The 23,929-nt window shown below is 29.8% G+C and overlaps 1 protein-coding gene across 18 annotated transcripts in view; it reads right to left on the reverse strand.

Annotated features, from left to right (window-relative positions):
* LOC143062655 (tyrosine-protein phosphatase Lar-like) overlaps positions 1 to 23,929 on the reverse strand; it is a 174,863-nt gene that overhangs the window by 49,024 nt on the left and 101,910 nt on the right. For 14 of the 18 annotated variants that reach the window (XM_076234356.1, XM_076234435.1, XM_076234366.1 and 11 more), the window contains 5 exons: positions 23,564 to 23,578; positions 20,857 to 20,886; positions 19,607 to 19,798; positions 18,724 to 18,834; positions 11,210 to 11,479 (listed from right to left, as the gene is read on the reverse strand). In XM_076234356.1, the coding sequence (XP_076090471.1) occupies positions 11,210 to 11,479; positions 18,724 to 18,834; positions 19,607 to 19,798; positions 20,857 to 20,886; positions 23,564 to 23,578 (618 nt within the window). Of the gene's footprint in view, positions 1 to 7,780; positions 8,324 to 11,209; positions 11,480 to 18,723; positions 18,835 to 19,606; positions 19,799 to 20,856; positions 20,887 to 23,563; positions 23,579 to 23,929 lie in introns of those variants that run through there. The other 4 variants (XM_076234395.1, XM_076234420.1, XM_076234461.1 and 1 more) reach the window with 4 other exon arrangements.

Consider the following 23,929-nt stretch of genomic DNA (forward strand, 5'->3'; position numbering starts at 1 on the left):
TGAGAAAGATATAAATATATATGATTTTTCTTCTTCGTTTCTTTAAGGAGGTCAACAAGGTAAAAACAGTCTCCTGAGTAAAAACAGGTCTGGAACATGATGAAGAAATCAGATGCTACAAACTTGTCAGTGTCATGTGACATTGTATCGTCCAATTAAAATCTTTGAATACACAAAGGAGGGATTGTATAGCTATTACTTGGATAAAATGTCTACCAGTATTAGAAAATTTGATTTATTTTAGAAAGTAAAAGTTCAAGTCAGTAAAAAGATCTTTATCTGTTCTGTAAATTTGTCAGGAACATGGTTATCCCTAGTCTCCAGGGTCCATCAGGTTTTCTATTCAAATGATGAAGCAATATGTTCCTGTAAAATGCCATGAAAATTTCTACGCGAATATCAACGAAATCTCCAAATCATTTGTTATCAGTGACATCCAAAAATAATTTTTGTCATTCAATTTAACTTGCAGAATGCTGATGGGACAAATGAAGGAAAAAATAAACCTTGCCATATTTCAAAATGTTCCATACATCATTTTTGTACATGATTTGGTTCAATCACAACAATCATGTTTTCAGAATTTCTATTAAATTTGGATTAGTTAGGTACAAAATACACTGTCATGTTTAGATAGCAAAAAAAATCTACATGTAGTGTTGCACCAACCTAATTTATTTATATAAAAAATAAGATGGGGTATGAATGCCAACTGACTCCACAAGAGACCAAATGACACAGAAATTAACAACTATAGGTTACCGTACGACCTTCAACAATGAGCAAAGCCATTACCCATTAGTTGAGTTTTCTACGTTCCTTTGGAGAAATGTGCCAAGAACTTGATGTATGTTACAGATTTAACCATGTTCCATCCATTGGTTCTTCTGCAAGACTTTTTGGAACAAGAAAGGCTTTGGCAACAATTAAGACACAAAAAAAAAGAAGAATTGATCATACAGAGAATAAACAGCTTTTCTACATTCATCAGAGCTTTAAATTTGCATGTGTTTCATAACAATTTTAAATCTTCACTATGTTTTATTTCACTTTACATATTTTACATGACATGTTTATATAATTTTCATAACACCTTCAAATCATTTCTCCCAAAACAAAAAAAACTTTAATATGATACAGAACACATCCATAAGGCTGTGAAAATTTCATTAGAATCTGCAACACATCTTTAGACTTGAAACTGTAGCTAGAACAAACAGTCTGCCATTTGCCAAACTTTGTCAAAACTTTTTCATCAAACCCTGATTGTTTACTTAGGAGCATTCTACCAGCAGCACAAACTTTATATCTACTTGGAAAAATATCCTGCACAGTGTCAGTGCTCATCAAAAAAGACAAATATTTCATTAAATTTTTTATAGGGAATATAAACTAAATATGAATCAGAGAGCCACTGATTAGATGCCTATAAAACCAGATGTATTGTTGAATTAAGACATGTGCAGAAAGAGTTGCTGAGAAAAAGTAGTTTTAAATCTTATCAATGTTAAGAAACTTTGAAGTCTTATTTTATTTATTATTCAAAGAAGTTAAATATTAAGCCATTGGTATCTTTAGAGATTAAACAACCTCTCTGTAAGGAAATGAAAGGACTTATATCTTGTATACTATACTGGGAAAACTCAAATCAAACTGGCTGTGATTCATAAAAATATGGCCGACACCAAATTGTGAATTGAAATAAAACTTAGTAAATATTTGTCTGTTTGTCTTTATCTTATATTTATTACAGCACATTTATATGAATGATTTTTTAGATAAATCCAATTTAAGATATATGAAGTATATATTAGGTGTAAACAAAAAGTCTTCTAACCTAGCTGTGCTAGGAGAGCTTGGTAGATTCCCTTTATATTTTTCAGTTGTATTATCAATGCTAAAATATTGGTTTAGAATAAAGAATATGAAAGATGGTTTACTGTATGATACCTATATGTGTAACAAAAACATGTTTAATTACTTTAATAATAATATTGAATGCTGGTATTCATCCATACATTTCATTTTTAAAAAGCTGAATATTCATAATTTGGAGGTGACACCCAACTTTTTTTTATCAAGTCAGTTAAGCAAAAACTTTGTAATAGTTTTATAAAATTTTGGAACACAAAAAGAACAGATATACAGAGTAGTAAATTAAATACCTATTTCAAACTTAAAACTTGTTTTTCGAAAGAAATGTATCTATCTTTAAACAATTTTCAATTGAGAAGTGCCATATGTAAAATTAGAATCAGTGCACATGATCTCAAAATAGAAAGAGACAGGTATAAAACATTATATATAGAAAGAAATCAAAGGCTTTGTAAGAAATGTACTCTAAATCTGGTTGAAGATGAACAACATTTTATAACTAGTTGTCCAGCATACAAAAATGATAGGGAGATATTTTTCAAGGAGATAAACTGTATTTGTCCTAATTTTATACATCTTTCAAATGAGGCAAAATTTGTTTGGTTATTTACTAATGAAAATTTGTCTGTACTTAAATATTTAGGGAGCTATATTATTATTTATAATATTGTCGAGTTTTCATTATGTTTCATTATGTTTGTTTGTCAATGTATTTGCCACAACCAAAATTGGTTTTTGTATGTTTTGCAAATAAAGATATTATCATGTCTAGATGTTAGACGAAATGTTAATTAATGTATGTAATAACAATGATAATTGTAATGATTTTATGGTTCTGATCCTGCCTGGAACTAAATGTATTTGGTTTTTATAGAATGAAGATAATAACACCTGTCTGAACTTTTTTTTTTTAATGTTTCATTTTATTATATAAAAATGTTTTTCTGTTACAAATCATGATGTATTGTTCTATGTGTACATGTTATGCTGCCCATCAAGGGCCCTTGCTAGATTGGAATAATAAAATATTCTTATTCTTATTCTTATTCTATTCTTTTTATGCCATGGCAATGTCAGTTTATTTTTGATCTATGAGTTTTACTGTCCGTCTGACTGACATGACTGATTTTCAAAGAATAATTTATTCCACAGTCATGATAGTCCAGCGGCAGTTTCCATTCATTGAAAATTTGAGCACCTAGTGTTACCTGAATGGCCAACTACTGAGCCATTATCAATACTAAATGTATTGAAAATAGAATTTAATGCCAAATTGATCATCTAAATGCCATACAATAATGCCATAATTAACACAATCAACTCATCCTACAAAATTTCCAATAATACAATTTGAATTTGCTAAATTAGATATAAATTTGCAAGAATTCTAAAACCAGCCACAATATTTATGCTGGGCATTTATCAGTTTGCTCACAAATAGCCTTCAATAACAATATACCAGCCCACACAGTTCTCAGACCTAACAATAATTTCCAGAATACCGGAACTGAGCTCGACCTCATCGTAATCTATCAGAAAAACTGACAACACATGTACATTTGGTTATGAAATAATCACTTTGTGGTAATAGTATGACATAATAAGTTTATTAATACGGCTGTAAGATAATCCTAGAGAGGTATCGAAGTATCATAAAGTGTCTACAGCTTATCTTGGGAGAATAGGTGGAAGCTATCAGACAGCCAGAATCTAAGCTTATCTTCAAAGATAAAATCATACATCAGAAACATCTTAAGCAGGAAATGCTCCTTATTTTCATAACTAATAAATTCTTAAATAGCTGTTGTTGTTGCATGTGTTTTTTTTTTTTACATGTATAGTTTTATTTAAATCACATATCAACTCAAACTGATCATAAAAACAAGGTTTACTTCACATATTGTTTCTCTCATGAAGTTTGTTTGCTAGCAACAAAGAAGATTGTTTCTGTAAGTTGAAGTAATGTGACAAAACTACAAAAAATTTCAGATATAGTATGGTCTACACACACAAAATCTTGGCTTCCATATTTTTAAGTTTTTAGATTTTTTTCAAACTTAAGAGTCATGAAAGTGTTTTGACAAATTTTCTGACCTACAGACTAAAATTTCATGGATATCACTGGGCTATGACTAACATGAAAACTTTAGAGCTGGTTGTGACATCAAAAAGAACTTATCAACAGTGACCAGCATGGTCAATGACACTGCAAATAACAATAGGATCCACAGCTTAGAGATTAAAAGAAAGTCCTCAGCAGGGAGCCAAATTAACAACTTGACCAATGATGGACACAAATATTAAGGAATCGAAAACTACAGATAAAAGAAAGTTTTCAGCAGAGGGTGAAATTATCAAAGTCACATCAAGACAACCCTAATCAAGACCTCCTTTAACTTTAGATCAGGTTATCACAGAAAGTTATGACCCTTCATTATTTGTGTTTATCACTCTGATATCTAGACAATAGCATTGCTGACCTCCTCTTATCTACAGGTAACAAATTACCTCTTTCAAGTCTGCCTCTTATAATCGAGATATTAATGAAATAGTACAGTACCCTATAGTGTCTATGGAGAGAATGTGGGGAGAAAGTAATCATATACCAGCTAATATCTCTTCTCACTTAACACTTATCTTAATGAAAAATTGACAATGTTTTAATATATCATTATTCATTGGACATATGTAGATTATGTTAGTTAACACCTATTAGTCCATGCTGGGGAGATCAACACTGATTTATAAACATCTGCTTATAATTGACAGATAGAAGTACTTTTAGGTCAGCAAAATTAGGTTTCAAAGTCTTGAATATTTTTAGTACTTTTAGGGTTCCTATTCTGATCCCAGGTCTAGCACACTCCTAATCTGATTTCCAAGTCTGGATTTTTAGTGTAAATCAATATTTTACCCTTTTTTACCAAATACTAAACTCTACAAATATTGAAAAAAAAAAAAGAATAAAAGTTCTTTCAGTGTGAAGGGCGCATGTTCTCTGTGGTAAAGCTATTGACAAATCTTACTTTTGCTTGTCAAAATTCAAAAATTATTTTTTCTTGAATTTTTTTTTTTTATAATGAAATAAAATGAATTATTGATGAGGCCATTATATTGTTGTTGTATAACTTCATTTTTTATTTCTGATTTTTATCTTCCAATTAATTTAAGCAACAGGATGTTTATTGCAGTAAAACAAACTTCCACGTTAGAAACTCGGGGGGGCCACTTCGAACTTTTTTTGGTAGGGGTGAGCAGCTGAGACATCAAGTACCCCACCCTTTTCATATATTTTGTTTATCAAAAAGATATACCTTATCATATATTAATGAACAAAAAACAGACCTATACACATATTTGGATATTTTTCATCTTCTTGTACATTAGTATATGCATAAATTTTTAGGTCCCGCTCATTTTACGTTCTTCTTTAGAAGCAACGCAGTCACAATAATCACAGCTTGCTTTTCCAATGAATTCGTTACCTTTTATTAAGAAGAATTTTCAATTTCAAAAGACAATAAAATATGTTTTGTCAGATAAACGTAGTAACACTTCACATATCACTTTTACTGAGATTAACATTACTTAAAAACTGATAAAAAGTCACATTTGCTGTTCCCTCTTGAAGGACGCTGACACTATATTATGGAATTTCTTTAAATGTTTCATGTATACAAACTTTTCAATGTTAATTAGGTGGAAATGTCAAAATGATTGGATTTATTGCATCTCTAACTAACCTCAGTGGAAATACCACATTGAATAAATAGAGTTTAATTGGTTTGACAAATAGTTGATGCATTTACGACTGTGGTTTAACCGCATCAAAAATACGAACATTTGATAAGTTTCAGATACTTATGATATAATCCAGCAAGTGATAATATCAACCTATTGATATATTCAATCTGATTTTCTCACCCTTTTCATATATCATGAAGCATAAAATAGTGACCTATTCCAGCGGCTCATCCCTACCAGTCATTACATAGGAAATGGCCCCCCCCAGGTTAGAAATGTAAAATTTCAATTTCATATGTTTGCAAGGGATTCAAAGTTTCATTAATAATGCATGCATGTTTTGTTTCTGAATATGATCTGCAATCGAATTGACTGGAGCTACCTTTAATACAAATAAATTTACAATTATATGCAACGATTTTTAATTCTTTTGATCTTATTCATATGGGTTTACTAATATGTGTAACAAAATTATTTCAGTGGAATAAAAACAATTCAATTAACATTGCCATTCCTTTTTTTCTCATTTATGTTTCATAGAAACAGTTATGTATTTAATCTGTGCATTATACATGTATGTAAAAATATTTCTTAAATCCACTTTATGTTAAAATTAAGGGGATCCTCTCCAATTAGATAACCCCCAAACAGAATGGGTTACTCTGCATGTTCTTAATGAACTCCCCCACCAGGACGCACCACATGGTCTAACTCTAGACAAAACAGATGGGAATATAATTATGTAATCAACTAATCCCCCAAACAAACACCTTCCTGTCAGAATACTCATAATTTATCAAATAAATTTTACATAATTTACAGCTTCACTGAAAAATCTATTAAAGTAATAATAAATTTATTTGCATCAAAATTTTCTAAATAGTTTGGTGAAAGCAGGTGTAATTGTTGACTTTTATGCAACTTTGCATTTTTTCACAATAAAAGATAGAATTGACAGAATTGTAACGTTGACTTTTTATGCAATGTTGCATTTTTTTCACAATAAAAGACAGAATTGTAAAGTTGACTTTTCTGTTTTTTTTACACAATAAAAGACAGAATTGTCTAACACTTAATTTCCTTGGGTTCAATGTTCCGTAAGAAAAGTAAACATTCTCTCTCTATTAACCAAAGAACAAAGCAAAGAATGAAGTGAAATCGAATTCTGAATTGCTGATGTCATCTTAATCATCGAGACACTAATGTATTATTTAGAACCATTTTGTAACAGATAATTGTGAACCTTGTCACGCAGAACTACCAATAATAGCATACCTTCATCTAATTATACAGAAATATTGACAAAAATGTGAAATTCATTATGTTGATGATAATAATATTATCTTGAAAATTGTGCGTTAATTAAGAAAACCCAGTTTATTACAGAAGAAAATTACTACATACACAAACAGAAGTAAAAGAATAAATTCTGATTGTGTTTTTGCTTGTACAGGAAAGCCAGCCATATGTTTCCAGTTAGAAAGTGCTTGTGTTAAGTGGCAAGATTCACAAGAAATTAATTTTACATATACTTTATGAAATAAATTGACTAATAAATTTTGTCAGGTTAAGAGTGCAACGTTTATTATTTCTGAAATTATTGAGTTATAAATATCAGACAATATTTGAAGCTAAGGAGAAGTGAGTAGTTCCAATCTCAAGAAGTAGTTTAATAATTTACTTCTCCTGTTCAATTAGAAAGGTATAGAAACTGATTTCTACCTTAATATCAGGAATATTGCAAAGAAGATTTTATCAAATTTAATACTTTTGCTTTTATTTTTTACTTAGAAGAATAATTAATTATGCATTGCAGACTTCAAAACTAAAGAAATTCTTTTGTTTTGTTTTTTGCAACATGTGGTCATGCAACCATTCAATAAACATGAACTTCAAAACAATATTCCAACCAATACTTTAAAACAAATTTAGGAAAGTCAGAAGAAAAAAATGGTAAAAATACAAAGAATCAAAGTCTAAGAAACAATACATTTTCCATACTTGATAGAAATGCAGACAATAACCTTTATATCAAAACATTTAAAACAAAATAGTCAAGAGCAATTAGTTAAAGATTGTTCCCTTGAAAAAATAAGGAAAGAATAATCTGTTACAAAATGTTTAGAAGAATGAAACTTATAAGCACCACATATATACCTACCTAACGAATTGGTTCTCTTTTCTATAATGTCCGTTGGTCGACTGTCACCTACATCATTAACTGCAATCACTTGAAATTCATAATCAGTAAAAGGTGTCAATCTACGGACCTTGTGAGCAGGATCTCGCATCCTCTCCTCAGAAAATATACTGCTACTATCCCCCTTTTGTCTATACTGTAGTTTGTAGAAATTAATTTTGTCCCCTGGTACTGGTGTCCATGATAATTTGACAAAGCCTGGACCAACATCCACAACATTAAAATTAACAGGAGGATTTGGAATCTCCGCCAGATTTCCAGTGGCCAACAAAGTCAAAAGTGAATAGAAAGCCAGAAAAGTTCTATGAAACTTCATGATGGAACAAAAGACGAAGAATATAACAAAACTTCACAAATATTTTATCCTGATAGTATACAATCACCCATCACTGAATATAAATATCACATCTTTTTAATTAAACATCCAATTAATTAAAGAATTGTAATTATCCTTTTCTGAGTGATGAATATCAATTAAAATTCCAGTATGTGTATTCAATCATAGATTGTCCATCTACTACATGCACTTCCTATGTGTGGATGCTATTTCTGTCTCAAAGTTAGAATCTTATCATGTGACAAAATCCCTGGTGTTGATTGGTGGGTCAGTAGGTTACTCCATCATCCCTAATCAGTGTTTCCATAACAACACACCATGCTACTAACTGTCTTAATCTACACAGAGTTTAAAACTGAGGAAATCTTTGTTTTTGCAAGCAGGCTAATTTAGCCTAAGTATGTTAAAGCTACCAGTACTATCTCTGGGATCTTGTAGATAAGGATTCAAAAAAGAACCTGTTTCACTGATAAAGAGGTATAAAATTCTGTAGGATGAAACCCTACCACTTACTGAGAATTTTAATGAACAACATTCACATTAAGGTTGAAAATATCTTTATCCAAGTTTTTATACTGATAAGCAACCCTAGGTACATGTTCTAAAGCACAGTTCAAAGATTGGTTTTGATGCTAATCAAAAGTAGTGTCTTCTTCAAGAATGATAAATGAAATTCATTAGATTCTCCAACTATAATTGTAAATCCATAGCAAGTACACAAAGCAATGGAAACACCAAGCTATAATTTATTCACCAACCTGACAATTATTCCATAAAATTACAAAAATTAAAATCTAATTATGGATATATTTATTGATGCATTTCCCAACCAATAAAGAACACGAACCAACAAAAACAAAAAAATGATTACCGGTAAGAAAATATTCTCCAATATGAAAATAGAAACCTTTCCGAACTGATTGGAATATATCCGCTTCATTGAAATCTACCGATATTTATATAGAGAACAATATTCCCTAATGGCAATGGATTACTTTAAACAAAATCCACTTCTGAATAATCTTGAGTACCTGAAGCTAGAACATTAATTCTAAAACACTGCTGAGAAGCAGATCAATCTAAAACATAATTTCCAATTATTGACAGTCTAGTATAGGGATGATAATTTTACAAATTACATAATTATCTTCAGTAATCAGTTCTAGGTATTTTCCACAGTTTTTAAATCATTTTTTAAATCAAGGAGTGTAGTGAATGGAAATAGAATCAAATAATGTCTACAAATACTGGCAGGTTTCAAAGAGGAAGAAACAAAATTATATTTGGATTTATAGAAAAATAAAGTAATGATATAAATAAAAAGATGTGGTATGAATGCCAATACATTGACAACTCTTCACCAGAGACCAAATGACATAGAAATTAGCAAACACAGGTAACAGAATAGCCTTCAACAATGAAAAAAAATCTAACCACGACAAGCTATAAAAGTATATTAGTACACTTCAATTGAACCAATCTAAAAGACACTATTTATGTACAGAAATAATAAAAAGTTGAGGGTGTGTTCAAACAGTAACACAAGATGTTATCAAACAAATAATTGGGTTTTTCCTACATGCAAAAGCAACATTTACTTATTTGTTATTTGCTTAAATCAAACATTCTTCCCACAACAAAACTAACCATTTGAAACAGTTAAACCTCATCTTTTTAACTTTAACCATTTGAAACAGTTAAACCTCATCTTTTTAACTTTGTTTCCATAAGTGACAAAAACCACTCTCTTGTGACCGTCAATACAACGATTGTTCGTGAGTTGCTAGTAATGATTATATGGTAATTTTTTACATGCCCTGTTATTTTTCATTGATGTAAATAAGTAGATTTTTTTTATTTATTGATATTGATATCGTATCTATAATAACTGAGATAATCGGATCTTTCATCAACATGTAGGTGTAGAAACGGATGGAACAGAAACATGGAACTTAAAAACATGACAATTTGCATTGTTTGAAATATATCATGACTTGTAGCAGTTGGATAACTAAAAGACGATTTGATTTTTGACTTAAACCATCATACCAAATATAATCCTATAGAGGGAGAAAATCATTAAATTCTAAGGATGGACTTTTGAACTCCCTAGGAGAGTTCAAAATGGAAAGTCTCAAATCAAATGGCAAAATCAAAAGCTCAAACACATCAAACAAATGGATAACAACTGTCATATTCCTGACTTTCTGATATTGTAAATAAGACAGTTTACAATAACCCTACCATCCCTTATTAAACAACCTCTTACAATTTTAAAGTTATCTCAAGAAATAATTAGCTTAATGATTTATTTAAATAAATCCCAGATTGGTTTACAATTTAGTAAGAAATACAACCCTTCTGTATTACACAAAAGAAAAACATAATACTATTAAACCAAAATAGAAACCCCCCTCCTTTGTCTGTTTACAACATTTCAAACAAGAAGTAACTTCATAAACATGCATTTACAATTATATGATACATTTGTAAATCATGATAGAGAGATGGACTTAAGAAAGAGAGAAGATAAGAAAATCATAAGAAGAGATTAGTATCCGTTATCATAGTTATTTATCTGTCAATTTATGTAATGATAAATTATAGAGATAAATATTGAAAACTTCCATTATAACTTTCATCAAAGAAACAGATTAGGCAAAAAGGTTCATAAAATACCAGCATGGGGTGAATGGGGTTGAGATGATATAAGTGCTATTTCTATTTTGTAATAACTTGGGGTGTTGTGATTCTGACTCCAGAGTTTATTTGCTTCAGTCTTGCTCCAACGATATATTTATCAGAATATCATTTGTTATTCATAAAGAAATACAACACTCAGTTATTGACAAAGAAAAAACATTCAGTTGATCTCTGTGACAATAGCCATACCTTTTATCTTAGACTTTTACAACATATTCAATACAACACATGTGTAGCACTTGCTTTCTATATCAGTAGTCTTAAATTTAACTTCACAGCATATTCAATATTTCCAAATTCAGATGAAGCAACACATGTGAAGTTCTTGCTTTCTATAACAATAGCCTTACCTTTAACTTTGACTTGTACCACATGTTCAATATTTCCCAGTTCAGATGAAGCGACACATGTGTAGTTCTTGCTCTCTGTAACATTGATCAGAACTAATGTATTGGTTCCTATGTGCTCCTCGTCTTCTGGGGTCAACTCTATTGGTCCAGCACGGAACTTGACCTTTGGCATTGGTGACCCCACAGCCACACAGGTCAGGTTCACATTTGTATAGGGACTGATTTCTACATTCTTTGGTGGCATGGTAAAATGAGGAGGTACTCTTCTCACTATAAAAACAAAAGATAATATGTGTTATTGTATAGGGTCAATTTAAAAAATCATTTCATGTCTACCATTTTTAGAGAACTGTTGATTCAAAGTGATGTACAACTTCATAGGTCAAAGGTCTAGATCAAAAACTTTGGTTTCAGTTGACCACCCCATATTCTATGGTAAAGATTGTGTCCGCTCTATATCTTTAGAACAGTTATGATTTCAAAGTTTATACTTGACATGTATCTAAACCAACACCAGAGGGTGTGTCATAATTTATGTACACCTTCCTAGGTCAAAGGTCAAGGTCAAAACTTTGGTTTCAGTTGACAACACCATGTCCATAGGTAAAGATACAAATTTTTTACCACATGTTATTCAGAGTGGGGCCCACAGAGATGGCTCCCATCCCAATGATATCTAGTTTTACCTGATTTTACGCCAGCTTTTTTGAAGATTCTATAACTAGATGGCAGAATAAACTTTACTATGGACAAATATTCCTGTGTTGAAACAAAAATTCCTCAGTATGAAATCCTAAAATACTAAGGTAAATTTCTGTGCTTCAAGCTGTTTTACCTGAGCAATGCCTATTTCAAGACCATAACCCCCATTTACAACCCCAAAAAAACAAAAACAGTTGGTTTACCCAAAAAAACAAAAACAGTTGGTTTATAGTTCATAACAATTATAAAATTTTAGCTAAATTTTCAACTATGGATTTGCAACTTGTAATTTGAACAAAATAAATGATAGACCATGGTATGTATTGTTGTAACAATTCAATAACCATACCAACAAGTTCAAATGATATTACAAACTGTAGGAGCAAATAAGCACACTGATGGCTTAAACAAAATTTTATTTACTAGTAATGATAATATTGTCCTGAAACAGACTAGATGAGATTTCATTTCAGTTCATGCTGAGATCTGTGGAAAACTTTCAATTTATTCTCCTGCTTCTGAACTATTAACACACATGACTTTTTGTTGTCTAGGAACAGGTAAAAGGGGAAGGAGGATCTCATATTTGTTTTTCATTAATCTGCTCTTTGTTTGAATTGTTTGAATTTTTGTTAAATCATGGCCTTTTGTAGCTATCGGTAACTATATATATAGGTTTTGCTCATTGTTGAAGGCTGCATTGTGACTGTGTATAGTTGCTGACATTCACACTGATGGGAAGTTGTCTAATTGGCTATCATACCACATCTTCTTATTTTTTACAGTTGAAAATTTTAGCTAATTAAATCGGAAAACAAAATATTCAAATCTTAAGAATGGGTGTATAATTTTAGTTTCTTGTGTACAATTTGGAAATTAGTATGGCGTTCATTATCACTGGACTAGTATATATTTGTTTAGGGGCAAGCCGAGGGATGCTTCCGGGTGCGGGAATTTCTCTCTAAATTGAAGACCTGTTGGTGACCCTCTGCTGTTGTTTTTTATTTGGTCGGGTTGTTGTCTCTTTGACACATTCCCCATTTCCATTCTCAATTTTATACTATGGAATCTACCCTACATAAAGTAATAGTTGATATGTATTATTTATTTACAATTTGTGTATAAGTTTTCTGAAGTACAAAACCACCTATCAGCTTATATTTTATTTTTTCAATCTTGTTGAGCTATAAAAGTAAATGAATCCCTGTACTGTCAGATAGTATCTAGTACATCGTTTACAGACTCTCTACATCAAAATCTTATGATAAGACTAGAAAAATATATACATCTCAAGAGAGATATATAGATGGTAACACACTGATATAATGGAGGGCTTCTTTGCCAAAAAGTTATAACTGATGTGATAAGGAAAATTACCTTAACATGAAAAGATGGGCATGTTCTTTTATTTGTTTCTTGAATTTTCTGCTAAAAATTTATTTGCTCTTCACTTCTCACAATTGAACCATTAACAGGTACATGGAAGATAGTATAAATAAGAAGATGTGGCAGGTCTGATTGACTATTTGGTATCTGATCACATATTTAAAAAAAATAACACTTCAATGATGAGATATGCTTAATCTTTATTATCAGTAAAAAAACATGTTTTTTTATTGAATACAAGATGGATTCCTATTTATAAATTCTGCCAAAAATCATTTCCATCAAGAAATGCTTATTTTTTTAATCATTTTATACAAAATAAGAATAATGCTTTCAATTGATTTTATCAATGAAAGTTTGCTGACAATATTCTAGACTATTGTCAAAGGGAGATAATTCTAGATAGCCATCATTTGGATTGATTAGACAATGGATAAAAATCAGTACTTTGTTTTGATTATACACTTATTTGGTGAATAAAAATATTCTAAATATTCTATACTGTGTGAAAATGTAATTTGTTAGCATAAGTATATTTTTCTTTCACTTGAAATACATAATAATTGGTATTAATTTACCTACTATCATATTTTGTATAAATTTAGATTTCTAGAACAACATTTTATTGTTAGTTTTTGTTGTATTGTGAATGTTCATACAACTTGGGTTAGATCTAACAGCTGTATCCTTTCTTCCTAAAGAGTTTACTGTTTTCTAATCAATGTCATTTTTTACCAGAGGGCTTTCAACATATAACAGTTTCAAGTCTGTCAAAAAACTTCTTCAAAATGTCAAAAAAATGAGTGTCACTGAAGTGAGACAGAATTCAATGTTCTGATCATTGTTACAATTGATATATCTGATATTTGTGGATTTGTAAATGATTTAGACAGCTGCCAAACGAACTTGATAGGACTAAAAAAAGTTCTTCTAGATTACATGTCTGATAAAATCATACTGTGAAAATTTGTCTAATTACCAAATGTCAGGACAAGAGTGAAGTAACAGAAATGTTCCTCATTATATTTTAACATAAAAAAATGTTCAAATTTAAATGTAATATCTATAAAGGTCTTTATCCTATCTCATTTTTTATAACTCGGTTGCAAGATATCAAAATCTGATCAAGATTATCTGGCTACTGTCAATGTCCGGGGTCTTATTAGTATTTCAAATCAAAGGAGTGTTCTTACTGGGTTAATAACTGTAAGAGTTGTTCGTTATACAAAAATATTAATGTATTGTTTAATACAGAAATGGTGATGTATTTTGTAAAATCTGAAAAAAAGACTAAGTTCTCAAGTCTGCAAAAACCGAGTAAACCAATCCAAACAATTCATTCATAGCAGGTGCACAACTTCAACACGTGTGCAATCTTCTTGGGAAGTTTTATAGATCTTGGTTAAAAAACTGTAAGAGTTTCACAAAAAAAGTTTTGTCTTGTAGTTTTTTTGAAAAAGGACTAAGTTATGGTTCTATATCCTGGAAAATGAGAAAAATCACTCAAACAATTCTATAAATGCAGGTGCACAGGTGTTGGTTTCAAGATATGTACAATCTTTCTGTGAGGTTTCTGGGCTAAAAACGGTAGAAGTTGAATAATGAATATACAAAATTGGTAATGTTTTCTATAAATTTTGATGAAAAATGTAACAAAATTCCCCAGTCTTGAAAAATTGGGTAACATTCCTAAACTATTTCATACTAGCAGGTGTTCAACTTAAACATGGATGAAATCTGTCATGTTTAAGGGAACTTTTTTGTAAATGGGAGAAGTTGAAGACACAAATTAGTTCTGTCTGTTGTAAACTTGACAAACTGAAATAATGCAAAATGACAATATATGTATAAACAGAATTTATAGGATGTTCTTTGCTGAGACTATTTTCTATAAACGTCACCAACAATAAAATGCTTTCATTTGGTTGACTCAGTTTTGCTAAAACAAGGGAAGTAGTATTCTTATAACTTTGAAAATCTAACATGATTTATTTTACAGAGGTTATTTATTATGACATGTTATATGATTTTGAACATCAATAGTTCATGCACAATTTTCGATCACGTTTTCCTAAACAAAAAGTACTTCTCTTGTTACTTGCACATAGGTAGGTTATACAGGTTATCAAACATCAGTGAGATACACCTGTCTACTAACGAAGATATAAGACATCAAAGACAAATTAACAACAGGTGTGCACTTGTAAATCAAAATCTACATTTTTAATCAATTTTTATCAAGGTGGAATAATATCAATTTATTTATGGTTCAGCCTATCATGTACCAATATTTTTTTTTTTCTAAGTTTTTGTTTTAGAATGAATTGAAAATAGGACAATTAGTTGTATTGATGATATTCACACAGGCTATCTATTCCAACCTATAGACTATTCTGACATTTTTTTTCTGATATTAGTTTTTTTCTGTGGGTCATCATTTAAGATAAACCTAAGTTTATTACACATTTGTTTCAATGGGAACCAGTGGCCTCATTGCCAACATACTATTATGCAACAACAATTTTTACACGACTGTTCTACAATGAGAGGTTTAGCTAGTTATAAAACCAGGTTTAATACACCATTTTTTTTACAAAGGAAATGCTTGTACTAAGTCAGGAATTTGACAGTTGTTATCAATTTGTTTGAAGTGTTTGAGCTTTTGATTTTGGTATTTAATAAAGGACTTCTTTTGAATTTTTCTTGGGAGTTTGATATAATGGTTATTTTACCTTTATCTTATAACTTTGATATAATGATGTTTTTAAACTACTTTTTTCATTCTATTGGAAATAAAATTAAAAATGTTCATACAAGAGATAACCAAGTTCTATGTGTCTTGTTAGAGGAAAACAAAATGGAAATAAGAGAAAGGATATCTTTGAGACAGAAAAGGGACACAGTACAAAGCAATATTTCACACTAGACCTTTAAATTAGTACTATAGATCAAATATTTTAACATTTTAAAAAAATCAATTTAAAAAAAAATATTAGCTGGGATAAGTAAGCAATGTAAATATGAAGACAGATATATATCAGTTATGGGGGGTCTTTCATCTTATCAAAATTTAGTTTAAAATACTTCATTGAAAGAAATTTCAATCTTCAAACTTATGAAAAAAGTTACTTTACGTATCAATCTAAATAAATACAAACATTGTTGAAACGTTCCACCCTTACTATATCAAAGTTTTATCTGAACATCATTTTTCTATTTTCATAATGGCTTTGAAAGCTGTAGGACTTCAATATTACACTTTCCTACAACATTCACTCAGTTATGATTTAAAATGTCTTGGTGAAAACTACTTAAGCATTTTTCTTGGTTTGTTTATTATTATATGTTTTTATTTAACTTTGATCTCAAACAGGTTATGGAAGATAAACACACTGGGAAGACAAAACAAAGTTACCAGAAAACATGAAATACTTTTTTTTTTTGTGATGTTCCCTAGAGATTTTTTACAGGTTCATTCTTCTTCAAGACTTAAGATAGAAAATAGTTGATGTTATTTTTCCAAATAACAAACAAATGACAAAAAGCTCATTGTTGTAGGCAGTGTCGTTATTTACCAACTAGTCCTTTGGTCACTGGTGTAGCCTTACACTAGTCATTTTTGGGGCTGTTTATAGCTTTCTGTTCAGTGTGATCCAAGGCTCCGTGTTAAAGACCGTACTTTCACCTATTATGGTTTACTTTTACAAATTGTGACTTGGATGGAGAGTTGTCTCATTGGCACTCATACCACATCTTCTTATATCTATCTCATAGTCAATCACATCACATCTCCTTATGGAAAGAAAATTAATTAAAATCATGCAACTTTAAATAAGTTATGATGATTAAAATTCCTATCAACATCTTCCAGCTGAGTGTGTCATAAAACTCTAACTAATTTTCAAGTCAGAGTTCACAAAAAAACTGTTAAAGTAATATGCATTAATTATGTTTGTGAATGTTATACCTATTACACAGTCAGTTAACTTAAATACAAGGTAATGTTTACATTTTCCTTCAACAAGATTTAACACAAGACCTATTCTGCAGTTCCTTGTAATGTAAAACCATGATGAAACTTATTCTCTGAAGATATATTAGATGATTTCTTCTTTATAACATATGTTTTATTAATTTAAAGAAAGTTTTTTTACCATCAAATATCAAGTTAAAACAACATCAAAATTCTGGGTAATTAGATCTTTAACATTTAGTGTCATAAATATTGTTTGTATGTATTAAAGCCTGAGAAAATATCATGAAACAGAAGGAATTATATTCAATGTAACAATCTTACATAGAAACTCCATCAAATCTAGATTTCTTTACAACTTTTCATTATTATGTTATTTTGACATTCACATAATATAGTGAGGAAATAATATACTTAGTTAAATTTACCAGACAGTTTTGCTTCTAAATTGATTGAAAAATTGATGAATGGCATTAAAACACCACTCTCTGCAATCATGTATAAACCATGGCAGCATAAATAAATAAATATCTACATTTTATAATAATGAAACTGGTAAAATAAAATTGTATTTATTTATCTAGAACTACTCATTATACAATAAAAAAACAAATATCAGCTCATTATTTTCAAAAAGTGATCAAACTGGAGAAGAAAATGAACTGTTAATAATGATCGTATCACTTTCGAAGTAAAACATAAATAGTTTCACCCAGATTTGGTCAACCAAAGTAAAACTAAGACTGGAACAATATTCACAGTATACAATGTATATGTTACAAATAGTCAAACAAATTAAAAACTTAACATAGAGCTGTTAAAAACTTTAAATTTCCATGCGCTACCCTTGGTGATGACAGCCAATTTTATTAATTTGTAGTATTACTAGGAACATATTTTAACCTAAACAACCTATGGAACATTACAATTTTCATTTGCTTCACATGGCCTTGTGACCACAGAGATTTTTGAAAAGCTGTGAATGAGCACAATGACGGGTTAAAGTGATGTCAAGAGATCATACTGACCAGCTTAAAAAACTTTTTTTTTTATCAATAATAAGCATAGATTTCATTCAAAGTTAAGTCTTCTGTTTCTAATTAAATAATGATTTCTGAAGATCTGATAAAAATGAAATTCATGACAGGTATTTGAAAAATATAGGCAGTCAACATTTTTGGTTCAGATAAATTTGAATTATCTCCCTTTGAATATAATACAACAATTCTAAACTGAAAAAGGGATATTCTTTTTTGATATACACACAATTAACAAAGTATCAATTTCTTTTGTTACACATTTTAATCAACTATTATCTTTGACATACAGCAATGTAGGGAATATTCAACTTTTTACCCTGTAACTTCAACTCTTGGGACTGCAATTTTCAGTGCTAAATGTAAGTGGTTTATATGAAAACAAAAATGCCCAATACAAGTTTTCAGTAACCTACCTTTAACATACAGCATGGCAGCAAATGAATAGGCTACCCCTTTACTGTTAGACGCCACACATTCATATCGACCATGATCAGATTCCATACTGTTATGTATCTGTAGATATCCTGTAAAACATTTAAGATTTTTATTACTTATTGTGAATTAATTTATTTTTGTGTTTCATTTGAAGGAAAAATGTGTTTGTGAATACTTGATTTCAAGGTTAGACAAATTGTGCATTGAGGAAATAAACATTTACTGCTGAACACTTACATGTACTGCTGAACACTTAGATTATTGTAGGATTAAATACTTTTTTGTGAAAAATGGGGCGATCAAGTCTCTCAAACTAATTGTTTCAGACTATCAAGTATTATTTTCACACAAAATCATCATTTCAACTTTTACCAACAGGCATTTTAAAGTTTTAAACTACCAATATAATCCTAACGCCTGATAATAGTATATGTGTTCAGTACCAGAAGTCAAAATGAAAATCGGGAACTCTTTGGAACAGAGATTGCACCTTAGGTGGTAAATTCATGAATTCCTAGTGTTCCAACCCTTTCAGTTTCCATTTAAACCCAACTCATTCCTCCATGTATAATCTTTGAATGCTGAACTCTGCCATATTCATAATTCTATTTTACTGCTCTATGACCAATCACTACTGTTTCAAGATACCTCAAAACCCCATTTTTATGAGGTGTTATTAGCATTTGAACCATACAAGTAATGGAGTAACCTTCTGCTCAATAGTTTTGTACGTATGACATAAAGTTTTTCCATGACATTGATATTCACGGTGTGTGTGTGTCACATAGATCACAGAGGGTGAACTACCTGGGTCAACTCAGTTAATCTGAATCAGTGTGCTCTGCTGAATTCTATTTTTACCTGGGTCAACTTTAGTTAACCTTGGATCAGTTAAGTCTACAGGAATCTTATCTTTAAACCATTCTATTTGGATTGGTTCTTGGTTATAGATCCCTGGAGCCTCAGCTTCACATTTCATAATGGCATTCCTTCCTTTCTCTATAGATTTAAGTTTAGGGTTAACTGTTATTCTAGGATAGCCTTGTGGTATATCTGGAATGGAAAGAATATTGGTTTTCTTTAAATGGGAATCTCGTTTCTCAATCTTAAGTTTTCAGGAATCTAAATTAACTTTGAACCAATTCAGTATAATAAATAAATAAATAATTTTAGTAATATTATACAAATGAAGACAGTTAATTCTTTGGTACAGAATCTTCATGTTTCTTAATAGTTGTCATATCGAATGAACTGTCAAAAATATCAAGTCTTACTTTTAAATTTCGCTCAAACATGAAAACAGTACCTCTTCTGGTTAAAAATAATATCAACGTGAAAAACAAATCAGCACTGAATATGATAAGAAGAATCAGCAACCAGTTAAAAAGAATAATGAAGGAAAAAAGAAATGTTTTTAACTAGGAAATAAAAACAACTAGAGTTATCTATCTTTGCTCATACGGGAAACAAATTACAACATAAAATAGTATAAAGGAATGGAAACAAAAGATTTGATGACAGAAAAGTACCTACGTTCAAAGATGTTTTAAAAGCTTTATTTTTTAACTTCAGATTGACAATAAATATATATAAATGTACTAAAACCATCAAGTCTTTTGCTTAAGAACTTTAAACAGGTACATGTAGATATTTAACATTACAAAAGAATATAAGCTTCTTTTTTTTTTGCATTAAAGTTTTCACATCTATTGTAAAAAGAAAGATGAGATTGATCAGAGATAAATTTGATATTATCTTCAACCCTTTTTCGGGGTAATAAATCAAACAAACTACAATATTAAATTTATGTGATCATAATTTTTCCATTAACTTAAAAGCAGAGCCAACAAAACTCACAATTGTTCCACTCTCCTTTAAAATGTATCAAAAAGTTTATCAAATCTATTTAAAAGGACTTGATGTAAGAAATATGAACTAAACAAATCTTTCACTATGGTCTCATCTTTCAGTATACTGTTTAGGTATAAGGGTGGATTGTCAGGTAACAATATCAAGAATGCGTGAAGCAATATTTCTCCTCCAGGTTTACAACAAAATGGCTATAAATCGTTAGGAATTAGGATAGCACAGTTTTAAGCATGTATTTTTACCTTTATACATTTTTTTCCAGTTTGGATTACCTGTAAATATTACTCTGTTAGTATTGTTACTATATATATATTGTTAATATTAAGGCCATATAAAAAGTAGTTTTGTTTACTACCTCCCTAAAAAATCTAAATTTTCAAGCCTACACATATTTATCAGACTTTTTTGGTTAAGCACTGTACTGCTCGTCCAGAACATTTCCAAATAGTCTATGTAAAATATTTTTCAAATAAAAATAACCTTTACTTTTCTGCAAGAATGTAAGAAACAAATATATATATGCTTTTTTTGCCCAAGTTAGTCTAATAAAACTGATAATATTGAGTTAGTTCTAATAAAGCATTCTAGGTTTTTTTTTAAATTTATCATATTTTATTGAAATCTGTACATTTGTTAGTTTAAAACATCAAGTACCGGTACCTTATCCCGGCCTCGTTAACATTAGTAAATATCATATTTGTACAGTTGTTAGTATTTGTTAGTATTATACATTCAATTTTCAATATTTGGAAAAAAATAAAAAAATTCGTAAGGGTTCCACGGAACCCGGTGTCTCGCCTACTTTTTCTGTTAATCCCAGACTCAACAAAAATGAGGAAAAACATCAATAAAAATTTCCCTCACGATACTGTCTTTTGATTGAAAGAAGCTTCCAAGTTTGGTAAAAAAATCCAGGATAGTTTATGAATCTAATAAATGTTTTATAAACTTTAACTGCAGACTGTATGTAATGTTAACTGGAAGAAAAACTAAGTCCATTTATAAGTAAAATACGGAAAAAGTGAATTTTTTTTTTACAAAATTTACTTCTGAATAATATCTTATGATCAGAAATAAGCTTTTGTCTAAGTTTGGTAGAAATCCAGGATAGTTTAAGAACATTATAAAAATTTTAAAAACTTAAACCACAGAGTGAATGTTTTGTTTCTGGCAAAAAAACTAAGTCCATTTATAAGTAAAATACGGAAAAGTGAAAATTTATTTTTACAAAATTTTCTTCTTGATACTATCTTATGATCATAAACAAGCTTCTGTCCAAGTTTGGTACAAATCAAGGATAGTTTATGAAAGTTATTAAAATTTTAAAAACTTTAACCACAGAGTGAATGTAATGTTTCCTCGCAGAAAAACTAAGTCCATTTATAAGTAAAATACGGAAAAGTGGAAATTTATTTTCACAACATTTTCTTCTTGATACTATCTTATGATCATAAACAAGCTTCTGTCCTAGTTTGGTACATATCAAGGATAGTTTATGAAAGTTATTAAAATTTTAAAAACTTTAACCACAGAGTGAATGTAATGTTTCCTCGCAGAAAAACTAAGTCCATTTATAAGTAAAATACGGAAAAGTGGAAATTTATTTTCACAACATTTTCTTCTTGATACTATCTTATGATCATAAACAAGCTTCTGTCCTAGTTTGGTACATATCAAGGATAGTTTATGAAAGTTATTAAAATTTTAAAAACTTTAACCACAGAGTGAATGTAATGTTTCCTCGCAGAAAAACTAAGTCCATTTATAAGTAAAATACGGAAAAAATGGAATTTTATTTTTACAAAATTTACTTCTGGATACTTTCTTATGATTATAAACAAGCTTCTGTCCAAGTTTGGTAGAAATTCAGTATAGTTTAAGAAAGTTATTAAAATTTCAAAAACTTTAACCACAGAGTGAATATTTGTGGACGCCGCCGCCGACGACGGAATGTAGGATCGCTTAGTCTCGCTTTTTCGACTAAAGTCGAAGGCTCGACAAAAATATACCATGTCAGTAATTTCAAAAAGAAAGAAGTTTACTATTAAGATTTTTAAACATAATTATCTGTATAACAAATGCACAGGTTTAGAAAATATATATATATATATATTGTTTTTTGTATTAAATTTCTTTTTTTCTTATTTGCACATGAACATAATAAGTTACACACTTTTGTATGCATAATAGTTATATACACTAAAAAGAAGATATATAATATATTATTTAATAGACACAGCTGTTTTAGTTTGATACATTGCAGATAATGATTTTAAGACAGAGGCTGTTTGGATATGAAATATATACATTATATGTGGAGTCTATTTGGTTTTTGTTTTTTGTTTTTATGATAATAAAGGAGTCCAGGGGTTCCAGCAGTTTTCTGCCCTACTGAGTAATTTATTTTTATAGAATATATTTTTTTCTATTAATAAGTTTTCCTTTAAATAATTTTTAAGTGCTATTATATTGGTTTGTTCCATAGTTAATTTGCTTCTATAAATGTAGAATTTTGTTAACAGAAGTATTATGTTTCTTATATCATTTTTATCGGTTTTTGTTAAAATACCAAATAAAACCAAATCAATATTTAAAGTTAGTTCTATTTCTGTCTTCTCAAATATCCAGGAGTCAAGGTCTTCCCATAATTTTGATATATATGGACACGTCCAGAATATATGTTCTATTGTTTCGACCCCTCCGCACCCAAAACTACAAATATTTGTATCTTTAATTTTTATTTTAAGGAGAAGTTCATTGGTGCCTAAAATTCGATGTATTATTCTGTATTGAAACCATTCTAGGTTTCAAGGCAAGAGATACTGTGGAATTATCTACCCTTTGCCAAGTTAAAATGGTTTCATTATTTGAAAGCATTTGTTTTAAGATTATGATTTTGCATTATAATGTAATTATAACACCCTTCACCATTGATAACTGGCTTTTTACCTTTTTCTGGCCAATCTACAAATGTGTGCAGTAAAACATATATTAATGGATGAAAGGGAGGCAACTCAGAATACATCACACAAACCTCTGAAACATTTTCCAGAACTTACAGCATATAAACTGAACAATTTATTATTTATTTTTTTTTATATTTAGAAGAAAATGAAAATCACTATTCATGATGAGATGGTTCTGCACTAACTTTTCATGGTATATTTCAGAATTATTTACATAATAAATTACTTATATTTCAATTTGACATGACCTCAATATTCATAAATTATTATCCTATTAATAATGCCATAAATGTTTGGGTCCTAAATCAAAAAAGTGTAAGAGTAGATGGGTACAGTGACTTTGGTGGCC

Source organism: Mytilus galloprovincialis, chromosome 1 (genome assembly GCF_965363235.1).
Source record: "Mytilus galloprovincialis chromosome 1, xbMytGall1.hap1.1, whole genome shotgun sequence".
NCBI classification, from domain to species: Eukaryota; Metazoa; Mollusca; class Bivalvia; order Mytilida; family Mytilidae; genus Mytilus; species Mytilus galloprovincialis.